Source organism: Cricetulus griseus, chromosome 3, assembly GCF_003668045.3.
Source record: "Cricetulus griseus strain 17A/GY chromosome 3, alternate assembly CriGri-PICRH-1.0, whole genome shotgun sequence".
Classification (NCBI taxonomy): Eukaryota; Metazoa; Chordata; class Mammalia; order Rodentia; family Cricetidae; genus Cricetulus; species Cricetulus griseus.
In genome coordinates this window covers 201,282,483-201,303,222 of record NC_048596.1, presented here as the reverse complement: position 1 = coordinate 201,303,222, position 20,740 = coordinate 201,282,483, and the positions used below count along the sequence as shown (strand labels likewise).

General features: G+C 49.8%; 1 protein-coding gene across 1 annotated transcript; it reads left to right on the top strand.

Moving 5' to 3' along the window:
* The first annotated feature begins 8,770 nt into the window (after positions 1–8,770).
* On the top strand, positions 8,771–18,823 carry Agt (angiotensinogen). Its single transcript, XM_027404848.2, has 5 exons — positions 8,771–8,807; positions 13,593–14,451; positions 16,004–16,271; positions 17,692–17,836; positions 18,458–18,823. Exons 1-5 carry the CDS (start codon positions 8,796–8,798, stop codon positions 18,647–18,649), a joined length of 1,476 nt encoding a protein of 491 aa, XP_027260649.1. The 5' UTR covers positions 8,771–8,795; the 3' UTR covers positions 18,650–18,823.
* Positions 18,824–20,740: the final 1,917 nt, after the last annotated feature.

The following is a 20,740-nucleotide window of genomic DNA, read 5'->3' as shown; positions in this document are numbered from 1 at the left end:
TACTGCTTCTCCACAGCCTGCTAGAGGGAGATGTGAGAGGCAAGGTGAGAGTGGCCAACAAAGAGGAACAACCAGAGGCCCTCACCCTGGCCTCCACCCTCTTGCTGGGCTCCTCCCTATGAAATGAGATCAGGCCCTCCCGAATGGCAAATACTAAGTGAGACCTCTGTCCATTCGGGCTCCCAGGAACCATGGGCATCTCTGGAGCTCGGCTAAGTCTGAGCAGAGGGAGGAGGTGCCTCTGTTTGATGCACTGGGGAGATTCTGAAGGGCAGGCAGGGCTGATGTATTGGGGAGTCTCTGAAGGGCAGGCAGGGCTGCTTCATAGAGAAGGATAGCAAGCAACCAAATTAGTTCAGGGGGTGGTTGAGGGGAGGATCTAGAGTCAGAGCAGAGAGTGGCAGAGCTTTGTGGTTGGAGGCACCTGGGTGAAGGACGTTACACTGCAGGCAGAGCTCCCTGGTCTCTTGTGAACACAACCCCATCTGACTTCCATCAGGTCTCAGCAACCTCTTCTGTGGCAGGCCTTCCTAAAGTCCGTGGAACACTGTCTGTGTTCCAAATGCTCTCTTACTTGACAGTCACATTTGCCAAGGCAAGTGTGTTGACACAAATATGAGGTTACATCCCTCCCAAGCCTTCTCTACAAGGCTGGGGAATTGGCTCGGGTGGGAAAGTGTTTACTGCTGAGCAGAGGGAGGAGGTGCCTCTGTTTGATGCACTGGGGAGGACCTGAGTTTGAGCCTCCAGGATCTACATAGAAAATCTGGGCATAGTAGCATCTATTTGTGATCCAAGCACTGAGAAAGTGGAGGCAGGTGGGTGTCTGGGGACAGCTCTAGGCCAAGGAGAGATGCTACCTTAAAAGAACAAGGTACTCCAGTGGTGGTGGTGCACACCTATAATTTCAGCACTCAGGAGGCAGAGAGGTGGGATCTCTATGTGTTCCAGGCCAGCCTGCCCTACAAAGTGAGTTCCAGGATAGATAGCCAAGTCTATTTTACACAGAGAAACCCTGTCTCCAAAAAAAAAAAAAACAAAAATAAAACCAAACAAACAAATAAGAACAAGGTATGAGTGCTGGAGAGATGGCTCAGCAGCTAAGAGTACTGACTGCTCTTCCAGAAGTTCAATTCCCTAGTTCAATTCCTGGCACCCATATAGTAGTTACAACCATCTGTAATTTCAGTTCTAGGTAACTCAATCCCTTCTTTTGACTTCTGTAAACACTGTAATGTGTGGTACATATACATACTTGTAACATGAAAAATAAAAGACCCAGAGACTGATATTGGGGTTCAAGCTTCAAGCTGAAAATCAGAGAAGCAAAGCAACCAGGCCAGTAGGTCTTACCTCTACCAAGCTGAAATGGCAATCATGTCTCCACGAATCCTCAGAGGCAAAAAGCTCTGAATTCCTGACTCCTCCTTCTTAGATTCCTTTCTCCACCCAACCATATCCTCCTGTCTCTACCTCCCTAGTGCTGGGATTAAAGGTGTGTGATCCCAAGTGCTGGGATCAAAGTTGTGAGCTCTGTACTCTTTATTCTTGTGTAGGACAGGGTGGCCTTGAACTCAGAGAGATCCATCTGCCTGTCTCCTGAGTCTTGGGATTAAAAGTGTGTGTCACCATAGTCTAGCTTCTACAGATGACTAGTGTGGCTGACTTTGCTTTCTGACCCTTCAGGCAAACTTTATTAAATCATAAGTAATACGTCACTACACATAATGCAGGCAAAACACCATACAGATAAAGAAATAATAACAACAACAAGGTTTTAGCACCAGAGGATTGATGTCTGAAGTTGACCTGTGTCAGTTCCCCCCCACCCCCCCACCCCCCACCCCCGCCAAATCCCTACAAAAGCATGAGGTCCTGGTGGTTTAGCCCTGAGACAGGTGATCTCAAAGGAGGGCTATAAATCTCCCCTCAAGACCTTGCCCTTGCCCTCACAATGTCCCTAATCACATCAAACTCTCCATCAGGATCTCACAGGTTCTCAGTGGCTTGACCAAAGCTTGTAGGCATCTCAGAAGCAGATCCAGGCATTGTCTAGCACAGCCTCTCTTCCTGGAGCCAGGACAATGGTACCTGAACAGCTAGCAGAGTCTGTGACAGGGTTTCCAGGTCTAAAGTAGCCACTGGGAAATGCCACTGGGTGGCTGGCTGAAATGAAGATTATTTCTATTTCACAGTGCCCTCAAGGGCCCTGTCAAGCTAATTTACAAGAAACAGGGCTGAGACTATTGCCCCACTAATAGAGTACATGTCTAGTGTGCAGGAGGCTCTGGGTTTGATTCTCAACACCACAGAAACAGGCATGGTGGTACATGGCTGTAATGCTAGCACTTGGGTGGTGGGGCAGGAGCAGTAGAAATCTGAAGTTACATAGCCTGGACTAGAGATCCTGCAGGAAGTGCGGAGGGAAGGAAGGAATGAAGGAAAGAGGAAAAGAAAAAGGAAAAGGAAATTGTATAAATCCTCCCCATCTTAACTTCATGGTCAAGTTCTCCAGAACAAGGCCAGGCCCTCAGAAACTGTTCTCACACACCAACGATGACATTCTGATGTGTTTTAATGAGTTGTAGCAAATGAGACACCTTCAAGTGCAGGCAGGTGAAAATGTTTTGCAGAGGGATGAAACTCTGCCTCATAGACAAGGGCTGTCAGTGGGATTTCCTTCTGCGGGAATACAGTTTCATGCCATATGCTAATAGCATCACATTGAGACAGGGTGGTACAATAGGATGAGGTGGGAGTAGAGCAAGGAGATGCTCACAGAACTCTCTGCTGGGACCCAGATATGTGTGAAGATGCTGTTGCATAGAGGCAAGCATCCCACTGTGTGGGAGACTGAGCCTCTGGGCTCAGGGGACAGAAGTGAGCTCACTGTGTTGGACCAGGGGATAGGTGTCGTGGCTGTAAAGAGGAGGCAGGTGGCTTGAATGGGGTTATGCACTGACTGGGAAGGCAGACTTGGGAAAGCAGCTCTCTGGGAGGGTTTGAACAGAGGAACTCACTTCCAGTGGTGCTGTAGATGAGACAGGTAGAGAGGGGGTGGTGTTGGGAGTCATGAGAGCAGCTGACCAACAGGGAGCGCTGTTGGAACTAGACCTGAAATCAAGCTCCCCTCCCAGGCTGGAAACTTCCGAAGTAGCAGGTAAGGAAGGCTCTGGTTACCAAGGAACCAGATGATGCAGGGACCTGGCTGCTAAGAACCACCCAGACAGAAAGGAGCCCATCACTCACAAGACTTCATCCAGATGCAGGGCAAGCTTCCTTTCCTCCTACTAGAGGGCTTGGTGCCTTGGAGCAGATGCTCCCAAAGGAGTCTTGCTTCTCACAGAGACCCAGAACTGTGGCCTGTGCCCTCTATCCGTGTCTCCAGAGACGGTCCTGGACCCTGAAAAACATTTCTGGTTCCTGCAATTGACTAAGCCTGCCTAGTCCTTGAAGAGATTTTGCGTACCTACAGAAGAAAGTCCCCATGATGACAGGCTGCACAGTCAGCCCTCATGAAAGGGGAGTGGACTCTTCTCCCATCTTCAATAGGGAGAATTACACCTCTTATTTTTATCTAGTACTTGACTTGGCAGCATCCAGTGGGGGTTAATGTCACTGCCTGGAGCTGGGGAAGGGTGTCAGGAGGCTGTGGTCCCCAGGCTCTGGCCTAACTGAGTGTGGATGAAAGCAGGAGTGTGGAGTAGCAAAGGGCACAGTGGGAGGGAGGTTACATCAGGCACAGGGTCAGGTCACCTTTGCTCTTTAAAACACACACATACACACAAACATTTACTTGGTGTGTGTGTGTGTGTGTGTGTGTGTGTGTGTGTGTGTGTGTGTGTGTGTGTTCGCGTGTGCTCACGAGTTTTAAAGGACAATTTATGGAAGTCAGTTCTCTCTTTTTACCATGTGGATCCCAGGGGCTGAAGTCAGGTTATAAGACTTGGATCCAAGTGCTCTGCCTGCTGAGCCATCTTTCTTGGTGTGTGGGAGGGGGTGCATTGTATAGGGTGGTGCACGTGCATATCTGAGGCCAGAAGTGAACTATTGGTGCTGTTTCTTAGGCACCATCTCATTTTTTTTTTTGAGACAGGGTTTCTCACTGGTCTGCAGTTGACAAGGGTGGCCATTCAGTGAGCTCCTGGGATACAGTTGTCTTTACCTCTCCAGTGATGGGGTTACAGGCATGCACCACCATATTTCTCTCTCTCTCTCTTTCTGTGCTCAAACTCAGGTCCTTATGCTTATAAGACACACACCTTTATTTTAAACACTGTGTATGTTAACCAGGTGGCACTTTCTGTTGCCTGGGCCATCAGTGCAGCATCCCCAGCCACACAGCTGGACTATTTGCCCTAAACTATGTACAAGGTCACTGTTACTTCTCATCACTCAAATGAGCACAGTAGCCATTGTGGTTATTTCTCACATGAGTGCCCAGGCAGTGTAAGCTGCCTAGCTTTGTACAGTGGCTGGCACCACGACTTAGTGGCAGCTAAGGAGCCCCAGCAACCACAGTATTCCCTGGCAATTCTTCAGTGATGCCCTTCCATCCACCTTCTTAGTTTTTTGTTTGTTTGCTTGGCACAGAATCTCACTCTGTAGCCCAGGCTGGCCTTGACCTTGAGGTGATCCTCCTGGTGTTTCCCTAGTATTGGAATTGTAGGCTAGCACCACCATGCCCTGCATCCACCCTGTCTTGCCCTCTCTCTTCCTTGTCTGCAGCGGAAAGATGCTAGTATTTGTGTTTCCAAATGTCTTTGCTGTGTTTTTCATAGAAGAACTGACCATTAAGTAAATATTATTTCCAAAGCTCAGTTTTCGCAAGAGACAGCCAGGCCCATAGGACAGAACTTCTATCATTGCTTGGAGCTCTGATGGAAAGAGGGTGATGACATTTTTCCGTAGGAAGGGCCATGTCTTATCTCAACCCATTGAGCTGTGGTAGAAGCACCCTCCCGTAGACTTTCCCAGCACCTGCGCCAATGCAAACATGGAGTTCGGACCAGCAACATGTGGCTGTGGCTGTGGGCGCATGGGCACTAAAGAGCCAGAGTAGAGAATGGTGTTAGGAAACAGCTCTTTCTGTCTGCTTCTGTGGCCTCCTTCTGCTGTGATGGAAATAGTATGTTGTGCAGCAAAGGATCCACAAGGCACCCTGAGGACGCACCCAGAATCTGCTACTTTTACTGTGAAGACTTGGTTTAGATGTGACTGCTGAGAAATTTTCACTGACAAATAGTTTCTATTAGAATCTACCTGCGAGTAGCTCAATGGGTAGAGTGCTTGCCTAGCATGCATGAAGTCCTGAGTCCAATCCTCAGTAGCCCATAACCCAAGCACAGTGATGCATTTCTGTAATCCCAGCATTTGGAAAATGGAGGCGGGAGGATTAGAAGTTCATCCCTGCCTACACACTGAGTTTGAGGTCAGCCCTGGCTTTATGAGCTATTGTCTTAAAAAGTAAAGAAAGCCACTAAAATGATTTTATTCTTTAATCAATTTACACATTTTAACAGTATTTTCTAAATTAATAAAACATTGTCCATTTCTATTTCTCAAGAGCATTTTCTATCAGGTTGAATTCTCTTTCATGTCAAGTCTATAGTGAGAGCGGGAAGGCTGGCATAATGCATAGTCCTTACCCAAATCCACCCCAACACCATAAATAAACAAAAAGCCAAAACAAGCAACAGAAATAAAGACAAAATACAACCCTGACTCTGGAGCCCCTAATAGCATCTATCCTCATCACATACAAATATGTATGCATGCATAAATCACACATAATGCAAACCAAACAGATATATATATGCACAAACCACAAAATGTTGTGCAATAATCCTCTGTACACTGTGAATATGTATTATTCTCATTAGTTAATAAAGAAGCTGATTGTCCTATAGTAAGGCAGGGTAAAGTTTGGCAGGACAATAAAACTGAGGATACTGGGATGAAGAAGGGCAGAGTGAGAGTGTCGCCAGCAGATGCAGAGAGAGCAAGATGGGCACGCCATACTGTGAAAAGGTACCAAGCCACGTGGCAAAGCATAGATAAAGAAAAAGAGGTTAATTTAAGTGTAAGAGTTAGCTAGTACCAAGCCTGAGCTATCAGCCGAGCATTTATAATTTATATTGTCTCCGAGGCAGTTATTTGGGAGCAGGGAGATGGGACAAGAAACCTCTGTCTACATGTGACACCCAATGAAAGGTATGTACAAGCCACACAGACATGAAATCACAGAAGTGCACGCATGCAACAATCATACATACATGCCTGTGGGTACAAACTACATACATGCACACACATACATGCACAGCTTTTCTCGAAGACAAAAATACGCATTTGATTCCCTCCTGGTGCAAGTCTCTCAACTGTACATGCCCTGAACTTGGAATGCAGGAAGCTCCAGCAGTCGAGAGCAGGAATATGTGTGTGCCTGTGTGTGCTCTGAGAGCGGGCCTGTGGTTTCATGGGCTTTGTAAACCATAGTGAGACCCTGGAGCTAGGAGAACTGCAGTACCTGTCAGGCATGGTGTGGAGCACATGTGATTTCATTCCATGAGTGAGTATTGAGGAACACAAGCCAAGGGATAACACTACCCCTGGATGTAAGGCTTAGAGAAATTCCTGGTCATAAAGAGGTCTGGGAACACACTGTGGAGGGATGGGAGGGACACTTGGTGTGAGCTGGCACATGCTTATGTGGTGAGGGAAGCTGGGTGAAACCAGTACGAATGTCCTAGGATACAGACAGAGGGGGTTCTGCACCCTCTCACCCTCCGTCCTAAAGAGTACAGGAACAAGGGACCATGAGGACTGCAGGCTACTCAGTAACCCCTCAGAGCAACTAGAAAGAGTCTACACAGCAAGCCTGGCCCAGGAGTTCTGTTGCCTAAGTTGCCACCATAGGGGCAGTTGCTCCAGCTGGGATGGAGGCAATGAAAAGCCAGAGATGACTGTCAGAAAGGTGGCTCATGCTCAGAAAACCTTAGTAGCAAGGGCTACCCACTCTCAGTACAGTGTGCCTCCACAACAGGCTTGTCCCTGCTTCCTCACGTTTCACAATTAGCCAGAAATGCTCCAGCGACTCACTTTGCCTCTGTTGGCTGGTTTATTATGCGACCCACAGAAACAGCCAGATGAGGGGCTACTAAGGGCAAGAGGCAGGACAGTTGTGGCACAGGACTTCATCACATTGGGAAACATATCCTCATATGCATTCTTCAGCTTGGAAGTTCTCCAGACCCCAGGGCATAGGGGCCTCTGCATATAGGATTGATGACATCCTTGTCATCACTTGTCAACTCCATCTCAGCCCTTCTCTCTTTGCAGGGGACTGAGGCTGGACATTCCTTTTGATTATATGGCCAGACTCTCCAGTCACTCGTCCTATCCTGAAGTGATCTTGAGGTGTCCAACTACAAAAAGATGTTCAATGTCTGAAGATCCAGTCTTCTAGGGTCAGGAACTAAGAAGAAAGACCTTTCTATCCCTATCTTCAGGAACTCTACTCTTGTGTCCCCAGCCCAGGTCTCCCTGCTAAGCTCCAAAGCTACTAAGGCATTCATACACTCCTCAGGAAAATCTGCCCACAGCTGGCCTTTCCTGAGCTCTTACTCCCTGCACATCCCCCTGGGCTTCTAGCACTGACTTCTTCAGTCCTCAGAGTGTAGGCATTCACGGCTGCAGCCTTGATGCCCTCCTGCAGTTGGCCTCCAACTTATACCTTCTTGTAGCCACTTTACTTCCATATCCAGTGAAAGTCACTCTCCAGCCCCCAGCTCAGATCCCATCATGCCCTGTATCATGCATCTGTTTCCTTCTGAGCCAGGGACTGCTCTGCCAACACCCCCTCTTTCTGCCTTTTCTTTCCCATGCCTTGTCTGGGTGGAGGTAGGTTCTGCCTGTGTCTACTCTATGGCCAAGAGATAGCTTGAGGTTCTGGGTTGTTGTGACAATGCAAGCTTGCCGCCATCTATGGTGGACTGTATGGGGGACCCCTCTGGTAGGCCTTCTCCCTCTGGGCTTGTTGTGTCCTCATCTGTCCCCACACTCTCACTCTTTCTTGGTATCCCACTAACCTCATCCTCTGAAACCCTGTCTTCCCATCCGTTCTCTACACTCGCCAAGAGTAACACTCCAAAAACTCCACCCCCCAAAAACAGACAGCTCCTGTCTAGAAGCCCAGAACATTTTGTTTCAATATGGCTGCACCACAGTTGGAATTTCCCAGCCTCCCCAGATGTGCTAGAAGGTTCCAGAAGGCACTTCCTATTGATGGTATGTATCCACAGCCCATTAGAAGCCCTTGTGCAGAACAGGCAACTAACGCAATTACAGCTGTTCAAGGTTGTACATCCTAAGAGCCTCTGGTGACGTGAGGCTCATTCCCCTGCAGGAGGGCCCCTTCCTGGCAGGTCCTGAGAGGCTTACAAGTGCATCATGAGAGGCTTGAATCCCAAGCCTGTATGGCTGGCTTCAGTTTGTCACAACACAGCTAGTCCTGTGACTATGGCCCTGACTCCAAGGAACTGGGGTAAATGTGTAACTGAACTCAGCGCCAATCCATTTTGCTGGTGCTCATCTGTCACCAGGGCTTCCTGGAAGGGGCCCAAAGGAACATCGCCCTGGCCTTGGTCCATCTTGGCTAAGCTTGGATTCCCATGGCCTCCCGACCTGGATCCTCCCCCAGCCTCTGTACAGAGTAGCTTGGGAATAGATCCACCTCCCACCCCTCCAGTATAAATAAGCCTGTGCAGCTCACCAGGGAATAGCTGTGCTTGTCTGGGATGGAGTTAAAGGTAAGTAGAGCCTTTCAGTTCTTTTCTGGTGCTTCATGGGGTCCTGCTGGGCAGTAGCTGAGCTATGGGTGGGAAGAGGAGGCAGGACGTGGGCAGACGCTGTAAAGGGCTGGCTGGCAATCGTTCTGGAGTGAGGAGCCAGAAGTCTGTGGTGGCAGGTGCTTCAGGAGACATGACCACTGACCATGTCTCTTCTCCTGAAAGGCTAGGTATCTAGGTAGGCTGTCCTCTGTTGCTTGTCACTCATTCTGGGCTCATGGGGAATAGCTTGTCTTCAGTCAGGCAGGATAGCCAGGTCTTCTGCCTCCTGTGAGCCCAGCAGGGTCCTCAGAGGCAGGAGGATTTACACTGGATCAGCACTAGGGTGGCCAAGTCCACGGGACCTATTCCAGCTTGAAGGGAGAACAAGATTTCATTGTTCAGTCTGCAAGCAGCAAGAAGGGACAAGTCCCAGGTCATCTCAAGTAGTATCTCTGTCCAGGCTCAGTGCTGGGGTCTGTGTCTTCTGGCTTCGGAGCCTCAACTTGCCCCTCTGTAAACAGGTCTCATCATGGCTCTAAGGTTCTCTAAGTCTGGGTATGTTAGAAGGGCTCAGTAACGTAGAAATTACTGATAATGTCAGGCTAAGCAGAAAGTTAGCTCCTTTATTTGAACTCACAGAGTTCTGTCTGCCTCTGCTTCCTGAGTGCATTGCCACACCCAGCCCAATGTATGTGTGTATTTATGTGTATGTGGCATGTGAGTGCATGTCTGCATGTGTGGTGTCTGTCTGTCTGTGTATATGTGAGAGAGTGCATATGTGCTGGGAGGGAGAGATGGGTTCAGCAGCCCATGATCCCAGATGGAGACCAGAGGAAGACATTGGGTGTCCTGACTGTTACTCTCCTCCTTATTCCCTTGAGATAGGGTCCCCCACTGAGGTTGGGGATAGGCTGGCACCCCAGAGATCACCCTGTCTCCACCCTCTGCAACCCTGGAATCACAGCTGTATGTGGTCATGACTGGCTTTTTACAAGGGTTCAGGGGACTTGAACTCAGATCTTCCCATTTGTGCAACAAACTGCTCTCAGTTGCTGAACATCTTCCTAGCCTTGCCATTTCCTTATTTCTTTTAAGCGGCAATGTGCACTGTACCTAAATGTCACTCATGGAATCAAGGGTCATGTCTAAGTTGTGGCTGTGTCCTGGTGCAGGTCACCAGACTTGTCTGTTCCTCTATAAAATAGCATTAGTAACTTTAGCTGACAGCTCCCTACTGAGGATCTGCCTCTCCCATTGACCTTAGGAAGGTGGGCTAACCTGTGGACTTGCCGCACTCAGGTTCATGTGGAAGGCAGACCAGTGGGGCACATAATAAATACACAGCTGCAGGAGACAGGGTGCTTCTGGTGGCTTTAGGGAAGGAGGAGGTGACAGAGGTGCCTAGGGAGCCTGGGGCAGGCGTTGAATGATGAAGATGAGCTGATGACATAAGAGCACTGAAAACACAACCTGTCCATGACAGGACAGGCAACATAGCCCTGAGAAGCCACAGGACAGGGACACAGAGAAGTGGCTGATTGGGAGGGAACAGGAGGGGTCTAGAACTCCTCTGTTCTCAGGACTTGATGCAAACTGACTTAGGATGAACTTGGATGGCAGCAGGTTACAGCTGAGAGCAAATAACCAGATTCACCTAAGAACAGCAGTGGCGTGCTTCCTGGGACAGCGACCATGACATAGCTCCCAAGACAGCACCCATTCACAGGAATAGCAATATGGGAGGGACTTCGTGTACCCACATGGGCCATCCTACAACTTGGGAGCCTAAGGCAGGTTCTGCCCCTACTGTGCCTTGGTTTATGATAGCACAGGTGGGCACAGTCGCTCTTCTGTGTAGGAGGGTCCAATGGGCACAGGCAGAGTTTTCCACTCTGCTTTTTCAAACCACAAGACTTCCTTTGAGAATGGTGGGTGGAGCCAGATGTGTGCACCAGGAGGAGGAGGTGCTGGAGGGTCAGAAGCCAAAGGTCATCTGACCAGCGGGATAACCCGAGCAGAGCAAAGAGCACCTTGCCTGTATGTGGAAGATTTTTATGTGCAGCCCAGGCAGGTGCCATGACCTAAGTGTGGAAGGCTAGGGTGACCTCGTAGCTTTGCAACATCATAATGGCATTCTGAGATCATTAACTTATAAAGGGAAAAGTTTATTTTGGCTTATGGTGCTGGAGTTACAGGGCAGCTTCAGACAGACCCATTGCTCTGGACCTGCTGGGGGTATCAGGTAGCAATGGCAGGAACATTTGGCCAAGCAAGCTGCTCCCCATGTAGCTAGGAAGAAAAACCACTAAAGAGGGAAAAACAAATACAAAGGTCCTGCAACCCCTCTTAATGGTGCACCCCACTGACCTCAGGCCCTCCCAACAGGCCCGACACCCTAATGTCTACAGCACCTTCAACAGAACAATGGTGTGCCTTAAGATTTTCACATAGGGACCTTGGGGGTGGTTTGTCAAGCACCATGGAAGATGGAAGGTGGAAGATTGTATGTGTGAAGGTGAAGCAGGGGAAATGAAGGCTTCAAGGTGACCTCCAGTCAGGGCTGAGGCACCGCCTAGCAGCGGTGGCCATGGACAAATGAGGTACGAAGTTGGAAGTCACATGGCAGGATGGTTGTTTCTATAGAAACAAGCCCATGTGGTCTACATGGTCAGAACTGAATGATGGATAGAATTTACCCCACCCCCCAGGATCAGAGGACTAAGATGTAGGGTTTTCACAGTCAGCTCAAGAACCTTCCTCTGGGAGCCCAGGCTGACTGTATGTACTATCTATGATAGCTGAGGCTGGAGCAGGGCTGAGGTTCAAGGGAAATGGGCATCCAGCTCACTGGGTGCCTCCACGCCCCCCTGGTCCATGGCTGGGCAGGGCCCCAAGCACTGTTGGTGCCTCATAGCCATCTGGGCAGTTGACAAATCAATTCCTGACTTACTGTAGACTACTGAAGCCAACCTTGGGTAGGCAGGCCAATTGTGGATTTTCTGTAGTCACTGTGGGATCCAGCCTGCCTGTAGCATATGACAGGTGTGAAAGACCTGAGCTTGGGCAAGGCTTTGGCACCTAATTCTGTCCACATGCTAGGACCTCACAGACACTAAAAACAATCGTAGGGTATACCCATGTGGGTATGAGGGCTCCACATGTAGTTCTCCAGGGATGAATTCATAGCCATTGTCACCTGCATGTCTAGTTCTGTGCCACAGCCTAGTATGATAACAAAAAGAAGCCCAAGGCCAAGCCATGGTCAGAGCTGTGTCTTAAGGCCTCTGCCATTCGCTTTCAGGTTCACTCCTCTACCTGTGACTCTGATAGTTACCTGTGTTCCTGTATCCTGATGTCCCTGTGTGTGTGTGTGTGTGTGTGTGTGTGTGTGTGTGTGTGTGTACACACAAGTATGTGCAAGTGTGTTCACATGTGTATAGAGGTTGTATGACAACCTTGAGTGTCATCTCAGAATGGTGTCTACCTCCTTTGAGACACAGTCTCTCGTTGGCTTAGAGCTCACTTATTAGGCTAGACTGATTAGCCAGAGAAACCCAGGGAGCCACCTCTCTCCACCAAACCCCAGGAATCTACCTGTCTCACTGCCTGAGTGCTGGGATTTCATGCATATGCCAACTCACCTGGGGGATTCAACTTAACCCCTCATGCTTGCAATAGAAGTACTTCACCAACTGATCTATAACCCTGTCCCTAGATGCCTTCTTTGTGTAAGAACATCAGTCAGTTTACATCAGGCCCTACTGTAAGGGCCTCATTTTATCTTAGTCCTGTCTTTAAAGGCCCTATGTCTAAATACAGTCACATTCTGATGAGTGGGGTGGAGCAGGCCTGTAATCCCAGCTACTAGGGAGGCCAAAGCAGGAGGAGCAGAAGTTCAAGGCTGCCTAGAATATTGAGTGATTTCAAGGTTAGCCAGGACAGCTTAAGAAAGGCCAAAAGAGGGCTAGAGATGTAGCTCATTTGGTAGAATGCTTTCCTAGCACGCACAAGAGCTAGGGTGGACCCCTGCCCGCTTGTAAACTAGGAGTGGTGGGATGTGCTATAATGCAAGCACTCGGAGGTGGAGGCAGGAGGATCAGAACTTCAAAGTCATCCTAATCTATACATAGTGAGTTCAAGACCAGCTGGAGCTACATGAAACCCTGTTTTTGTTTGTTTGTTTGTTTGTTTTTTGTTTTTTTAAGTAAAATGTCTGGGGATGGAATTCGATAGTATAGCACTTACCTAACATGAAAGAGGCCCTGGATTCCATCCTCAAATAGTCACTTTCCAGGGCCCTGGTGGTGGAAATGATAATTTGTAAATCTGGGGAGCAATTCAGTGTATGACAGCATGTTTTCCACGTGGATCATCCTGAGTTTTCCATGGATCTTTGACTACATTCCTTCTGGGCCATCTATGACAGCCATGCTTTTGGTTTTGAGTGAGGTATTAAGTGTATAGCAAACAAAGTAAAAATGAATAGCAAGTGGTAGATAGAGGCAGCAGATAGATGGCAAAACATCATTAGCTCATGTTTTCAAAACACCTAGCAGAAGTAAGTGAGACAAACACAATCAGACCTGGGAAGGGAGTGAGGCAGCCCTACTCCCAGGGCCAGCAGCCCAGTGAGCTAAAACAGCACATGGCTGTTTACCCATAGAGTGTATATTACACACAGCCACTGGGAACACCAGAGCAACTAAAGGTGTGACTTCAGGGCTCCAAATAACTTCTTGCCACTCTTACATAATGTCATTCTAGGACACACAGAAGAGAGCGCTCAGATCAACGATGACTCCCACAGGGATGGGCCTGAAGGCCATCGTCTTCTGCATCCTGACCTGGGTCAGCCTGGCAGCTGGGGACCGGGTATACATCCACCCCTTCCATATGCTCTTCTACAGCAAGAGCAGCTGTGCCCAGCTGGAGAACCCCAATGCAGAGACAGCCCCAGAGGCGACATTTGCACCAGTGCCCATTCAGGCCAAGACCTCCCCTGTGGATGAGAAGACTCTGCACGACCAGCTTGTGCTGGCCACTGAGAAGCTAGGGGCTGAGGATCGGCAGCGGGCTGCCCAGGTGGCAATGATAGCCAATTTCATGGGCTTCCGCATGTACAAGATGCTGAGCGAGGCAGGAGGCGTGGTTAGTGAAGCCATCCTCTCCCCTCCATCTCTCTTTGGCACCCTGGTCTCTTTCTACCTTGGGTCTTTGGACCCTACGGCCAGCCAGCTGCAGGCACTGCTGGGTGTTCCTGTGAAGGATAAAGACTGTACCTCCCGGCTGGATGGGCACAAGGTCCTTGCTGCCCTACAGGCCATTCAGGGCCTGCTGGTCACCCAGGGTAGTACTAGCAGCCAGGCACATCTGCTACAGTCCACTATCGTGGGTCTATTCACAGCCCCAGGCCTACGCCTGAAGCAGCCATTTGTTCAGGGCCTGGCCCCCTTTGCCCCTGCCGTCTTCCCACGCTCTCTGGACTTAGCCACTGACCCAGGTCTTGCCACTGAGAAAATCAACAGGTTCATAAAGGCTGTGACAGGATGGAAGATGAGCTTACCACTAGAAGGGGTCAGCGCAGACAGCACCCTGCTTTTCAACACTTACGTTCACTTCCAAGGTAAGTCAAATCCTTGGGTCAACCCGTACCAGAGGTAGTATCCAGGTTTCCATGGCATCCCCAAGGTCCATGTGTGAGATGGGCAGGGATGGCAGGTTCCTGCCTCTGTGTTACTGGTGAAGCCCTGGAGGCTCAGGAAACAAACCTGGCTCCTCCCTATCCCACACCTCTTCTTGCTGGGTCATGCTCCTGTGTCTTGAGAAGCCTGGGAGTAGGGGGGCTGGCCCAGGCAGGAACACCCAGCTTACTTGCTCACATAGGGAATTACCCATGTATCCTTGTCTGAGAAGGTGTTTATTCTCACTACATGCAACACTGGACAGGAGTCTCAGGAGGGCAGGAGATTCTGAGCCCAGGATTCTTATTTAACATCAGCAAGTATGGAGACCCCAAGGGCAAATGTCTGAGGCAACACTGCAGGGAACAGTGCTAACTGTGGGGTGGAAGGGAGTGAGTTGTAACAGGCTGCCGAAGGCCAAGGGCAAACATCCTTGCAAAGCCTCAGGAGATCAGGGTGGGGTAAGGGCAGAAGGGAGGGCTTGGCTCAGAGACTGACCACTCTGTGAGGAGTGCTCCCACTCCAGTGGGATGAGCAGGACAGTTTTAGTCTTTGGATGTCAGCCTTGTGGCCTGTGACAGCAGCACTGCAGGTGTGTGTGTGTGTGTGTGTGTGTGCACGAGCCATCCAAGGTTGCCAGACCTTCAGATTGATGACTCTTGGGGGAGGGCACACTGATGGCGGGTAGGGGAAGACATGCCAGCTGGAGTGGAGGCAGAGGGATCAGTGCCCCGATGACTTGGCCACAGTGACATCATGTTTGTCATCTATGAATTCAGATGGGGAGAGAGGTTGGCCTGCCTTTGAGACTGGGAAAGGAGGAGGAGAGAATGTTAGAGGAAAGAAGCTGCTGAAGATGGCTATACCCTGTGTAAGTTGGAAAGGACCCTGGAATTGAGCCACAGTCCCCGTGAGGAACCCTGGGAAGACTGTTACTGAGATAGGAGTTCTCCCAAAGGGCAAAGGTGTCAGCTGTGGCTTAGTTTTTGAGACAATTTCTTACCAAACCTGGGCCTTACCATTTCAGCTAAACTAGCCCGTGAGCTCCTGGGGTCCTCATATCCCAGAGCTGGCATTGTAGACCTGCCTTGCCATGCCTGGCTATTACAGGGTTTGGGGCTCCAGGGACAGGTCATCAAGTTTATAGAGCAAGCAGTGTATCCATGGAACCATCTCTCCAGACTGTAATCTCTAAGTTTGTAAAGAGTGAGTTGGCAAACCAGAATGGATCTGGGTTGAGCTTGCCTGGGTCCCTGCCGGTGACAGGTGTGAGATCTTAGACTCCACACGGGTATGTGCAGTGTTTTCTATTACTGTCAGGGCCTCTGTGGGGAGCTCAAGTGGCCAGGGTTTGCAAAAGTGTGTCAGAGAGCAAAGTCTCAGGCCAGGCCAGGGCAGCAGGGTGAATAGAGAGGAAGCTGGGGGTGAGGGGAGGGGTGGAGGGAGCGTTCTCATCCCCCACTGAGCATTCTTCCTGGTCTCTGTGGCTTTCAGGGAAGATGAAAGGCTTCTCCCAGCTGGCTGGACCCCATGAATTCTGGGTGGATAACAGCACCACAGTGTCTGTCCCCATGCTCTCTGGCACTGGGACCTTCCAACACTGGAGTGACTCCCAGAACAACTTCTCTATGACACGTGTGCCCCTGGGTGAGAGTGCCACCCTGTTGCTGATCCAGCCCCACTACATCTCTGATCTAGACAGGGTGGAGGCCCTTGTCTTCCAGCATGACTTCCTGACTCGGATAAAGAACCCACCTCCTCGGTAGGAAGTGTGGGACTCTCGGAAAGTAGAGTTAAATGAATGGCATCCATTGCATGCTTACATGTCAGTCTGTACACACACACACACACACACACACACACACACACACACACACACACACACTGCCACCCCTCCCCCATTCTATCATGTGCTATGTAGCTATTGCATGCTTACATGTCAGTCTGTACACACACACACACACACACACACACACACACACACACACACACTGCCACCCCTCCCCCATTCTATCATGTGCTTTGTAGCTGTGGATATGGCTTGTTAACTGTGACACTGCAGATACTACCTCCCTCCACAGGAAGGCAATGAGCTAACCAGGGCTGTCTTAGCCTTACTATTGTTGGGATGAAACACGATGACCAGAAGCAACTTGAGGAGGAAAGGATTTACTTGACTTACATATCCTTAATCACACTCCACTGAGGGAAACCAAGGCAGGAACTCAAATTGGGCAGGAGCCTAAATGTAGGAGCTGATGCAAAGTCCCTGGGGGATGCTGCTTACAGGCTTGCTCCTCATGGCTTGCTCAGACTGCTTTCTTTCAGAACACAGGACCACCAGCACAGGGATGGCACCACCCACAAAGGGCTGGGCCTTTCCAGTTCAAACACTGATTAAGAAAATGCCCTATAGGTTTGCCTACAGCCTAATCTTAAGGAAGCATTTTCTCAATTGAGTTTCCTTCCTCTCAGATGACTATAGCTTGTATCAAGTTGACATAAAACTAGCCAGCACAAAGGCCATTATCTTATTTTATTAGTACTTTGGTTTTTAGAGAGGGTCTAGAATTTGTGGTAATTCCCTTGCCTTGGCTCTACAGCTGGGGTGAGAACAAAGGGCAGACAGCAGCCCACCATCAGCAAGCTCTCCACAGTAGATATTTCAGGTCCTCCTCCTGTTTCAGGCCATGTGGAGGCTTTTGTTGTTTGTTCTGAGAATTCCCTTGGAGTAAGGATGCCCTGTATTGTGTGACCCTTCCTGGGGAGACACAAGGAAACATCTGTTCACCCCAGAGAGGGCAGTGACTACAGACCAAAGGAACAATTCTCTCCAAGTAGAATTTGGTCATTCAGTGCATTTACTGGGGTTATTATTTTCACAAATGTAGGTGCATCACCAAAGAGTCCACCACGGCATGGCTGACCAACCACTCATGAAAGCTGCATCCCTGGGGCTTCTTGCACAGCTTGGAGGCAGCACTACCAGTTTCCTCTCTCCAGCAATTGTTTCCTGTTTACACAACACTGGGGAGGGGCTTTCTGAGGTTTATGTGCCCCCTTCTAGAAGGGACTATTTCAACTTGGGACATAGTTACACAGGACTGAATGGGTGAGAGCTCAGGGTCTCCTTCCTAAGTGGGTGGGAGCTCCCGAGCCCTCTAACTGCATTATCTCCACAGGACCATCCGCCTGACCCTACCCCGGCTGGAAATCCAAGGATCCTACAACCTGCAGGATCTGCTGGCCCAGGCCAAGTTGTCCACCCTTTTGGGTGCTGAGGCAAATCTGGGCAAGATCAGTGACCCCAACCCCAGAGTGGGAGAGGTAAGTGCTAATCTGGATTCCCGGGGAGTGAGGGTGGATGCTATGTGGAGGAAGCTGTGAGCAAGGCCAGCAGGGTAGGAAGAAAGAATAGGGCCTGTGGGCATTGCTGGTGCTCTCTGGCATTCCAGTGACATAAGGAACAGCAGTCTCCCACTCAGCTCTCTTGCTACCTCTAGCTCCAGGTCTTTCTCTATCCCTGCTAAGTCAGCCTTGCATCCTCCAGTAATCTGTAGATTAGGATGGGAGGAATACCCCAATGCTCTGATCTGTAGTTTCTGTGAGGAGCAGCTTCTCAGTAGACAGAGCACTATGTGAAACACAGGATGTGCCTGGATACTGCTGACATTGTGCTAGCTGCTGGGAAACAAAGAATCATTACTGTGGAAGACACTGTGCCATTTGGCCAGATATTGGAGAGCAACATCATGATGGCAGGAGATGGTGGAGATGAGGACGTGGGGCATGCTGAGCAGGAGATTACGGGAGCTGGGTACTGATGCTCAGGGTCCACTTAGAGGAGTGTGTACACACTTCCTCCTGGCAGGCTGGACAGTGTCCTCCCCCAGGGTAGTTCAGCAGTCTCTGATCTGCAAGCCCTCCTGAGATGTCTCTGCTTTGCAGGTTCTCAACAGCATCCTCTTTGAACTCAAAGCAGGTGAGGAAGAGCAGCCAACCGAGTCTGCTAAGCAGTCTGGCTCACCCGAGGCACTGGATGTGACCCTGAACAGCCCATTCCTGTTTGCCATCTATGAGCGGTACTCAGGTGCCCTGCACTTTTTGGGCAGAGTGGGTAACCCTCAGAGTGTGCTGTGAGGCCTGGTGCCATAGGGGCCCTTCAAGGCCTCATGTGCAGCCATGGAAACAAGGTCAGCTTCAGAGAGCTATCCTGGGCAAAGACCACTGTTGGCTTTCCATTACTCCTTCCAGCAAGGCAGAGGCCATCTCCACGGAGACTGCACTGCCTGAGAATAAACAATGAGCATCAGAGGTGGCCTCCTGGACTGCGGGTTTGTTTGGAAACTAGGGTGAGAGCCAGGAGCTGGTACTGAGCACAGACCACTGCTCTGCACAAGACTACCATTCTGGAAAGAATTTGGACCCAACAACTGTGTTGTGAAACCAAAAAGCATTCCCTTTTTATTCAAGAACAAAAATTGGGTTTTAACATTAAAATACACATTGTTCCCTTGCTTTGGGCTTGTATTTAGCTCAGAGTGTGAGACCATGACCTTCAGAGTCCCTACACTACCCTACATTTTCTTATCCATGGCACCAAGTTTTGAAAAACTGAATTCATACTAGTGTATCACTTTGCTGAGAAATTTGACTTGGTTAGTTTAGCTGACAGGCTTAGCAGCGTTCCTGAAGTTCTCCACGGAGACCAATGTGGGACAGCTGGGTGCCAGAGGAAAGCCCTGGCAGAGGGTACTACTTCCTTTACCCCAAAGACAAAGGGTTGTCACTTGTTTCTCTATGTCTCCTTGAGATTGATTATAGCCACAACTTCCAGGTAGGGTGGGTGGGTGCGTGCGTGCGTGCGTGCGTGCGTGCGTGCGTGTGTGTGTGTGTGTGTGTAGGTAGGTGTGTGTGTGTGTGTGTGTGTGTGTGTGTGTGTGTGTGTGTAGGTGTGTGTGTGTAGCAGACTGCCTCCTCCCTGAACAAACAGGGAAGTGGTGAACAATGTAGCATGTTAGCCACAGGAAAAGGCCAGAGAGCACCTAAGGACAGCAGTAGAACCCATGGTGCATAGTGGGCAATCCTGTGTTAGCACGTGGATTGGCTTCTCTGGGCTAAGTGGGAGTTTTTGACTTTGCAAGACCACAACCTAACCTTTTAGACAGGGCTGCTCCTGAGTTTGGAGTGGGGATTACAGGGTCCTGAAAGGACAGGTGGAATGTGTCCCTGGCTGAGGTCCATCCTGACAGAAGAGCTACAATGTCCCCTGAGTCTCAGCTTTCCTTATTCTAGTCCCGTTCCCTCCTGAATACAATACCACGATGACAGCTTGTCTGTTTTACCTTGTGGGTGTGACCAATCTAACCAGGTCATCCACTGCTTGTGCCAGGGGAGAGACCTATGCACCACAATGTAACTGGAAGCCAGTTGGCCTGTGTGCCAAACAGGAAATGCTAAGGTGTGTAGATGAACTCTAATTCTGAAAGGCCCTGTTCCCAAGGGGAGGTAAAGTAAATTTCTCATTTCTGTGACGAAATACCAGACAAAAGCAACTTAAGGGTTTATTTTGGCTCATGTTTCAGTGGTGGGGAGTATGGTAGGAGCAGCACCAGACAGCTGGTCCCTTCTAGTTACGACTGAGTCTGGGGTTTGGCTCACTTTCTTAGCCCATGGGATGCTGCCAAATTCCATCAGGCTGACAAGATGAACCATCATAGGAGTAGATGGAAGACAACAGTGGTGAACTGATACCTAGACTGAGACTGGCCCCTTATCGAGCAAAAATTAAGAGTTCTTCAAGGCCACCTTCTCCTACAGCAGCCCAGGCTCTTAAAACAGTAGAGCTAGTTGTCCCCTACTCCCTGTCATGGGAACTTCTGACTAGGCAATCATAGGGCTGGCATAAGGCTCAGAAGTTCAGGCTGCCCCATATGACTGGGGTCCCAACATGCCACCTCCTCCTCCCCCACCCTTGTTAGCCCACCACATTAGGATCCTGGGCTGGCCTAGTAAATGACACTCCACAGCTATTTGCTTTAGCAGAGGAGCCTGAGCCTGGCCTGTGCCATCCTGCCAGTTGACCTGGTGTCAGCGCCTGGTTGGACACAGCACAGCAGCACAGCTGAGCTCTGCCTTGTGACTGACAGGCTACAAGTTGAACTGGAAGCCAGCAGAAGTCCTGCTGGTCATAGAGCCCTGTAGTCCTCAGCATGAGCGGTTTGCCCCAGC

Coding starts and splice junctions, on each gene's coding strand:
- Agt (XM_027404848.2), top strand. Junction 16,272..17,691: donor ATAAAGAACCCACCTCCTCG/GTAGGAAGTGTG, acceptor TTATCTCCACAG/GACCATCCGCCTGACCCTAC. Junction 17,837..18,457: donor CCAACCCCAGAGTGGGAGAG/GTAAGTGCTAAT, acceptor TCTGCTTTGCAG/GTTCTCAACAGCATCCTCTT.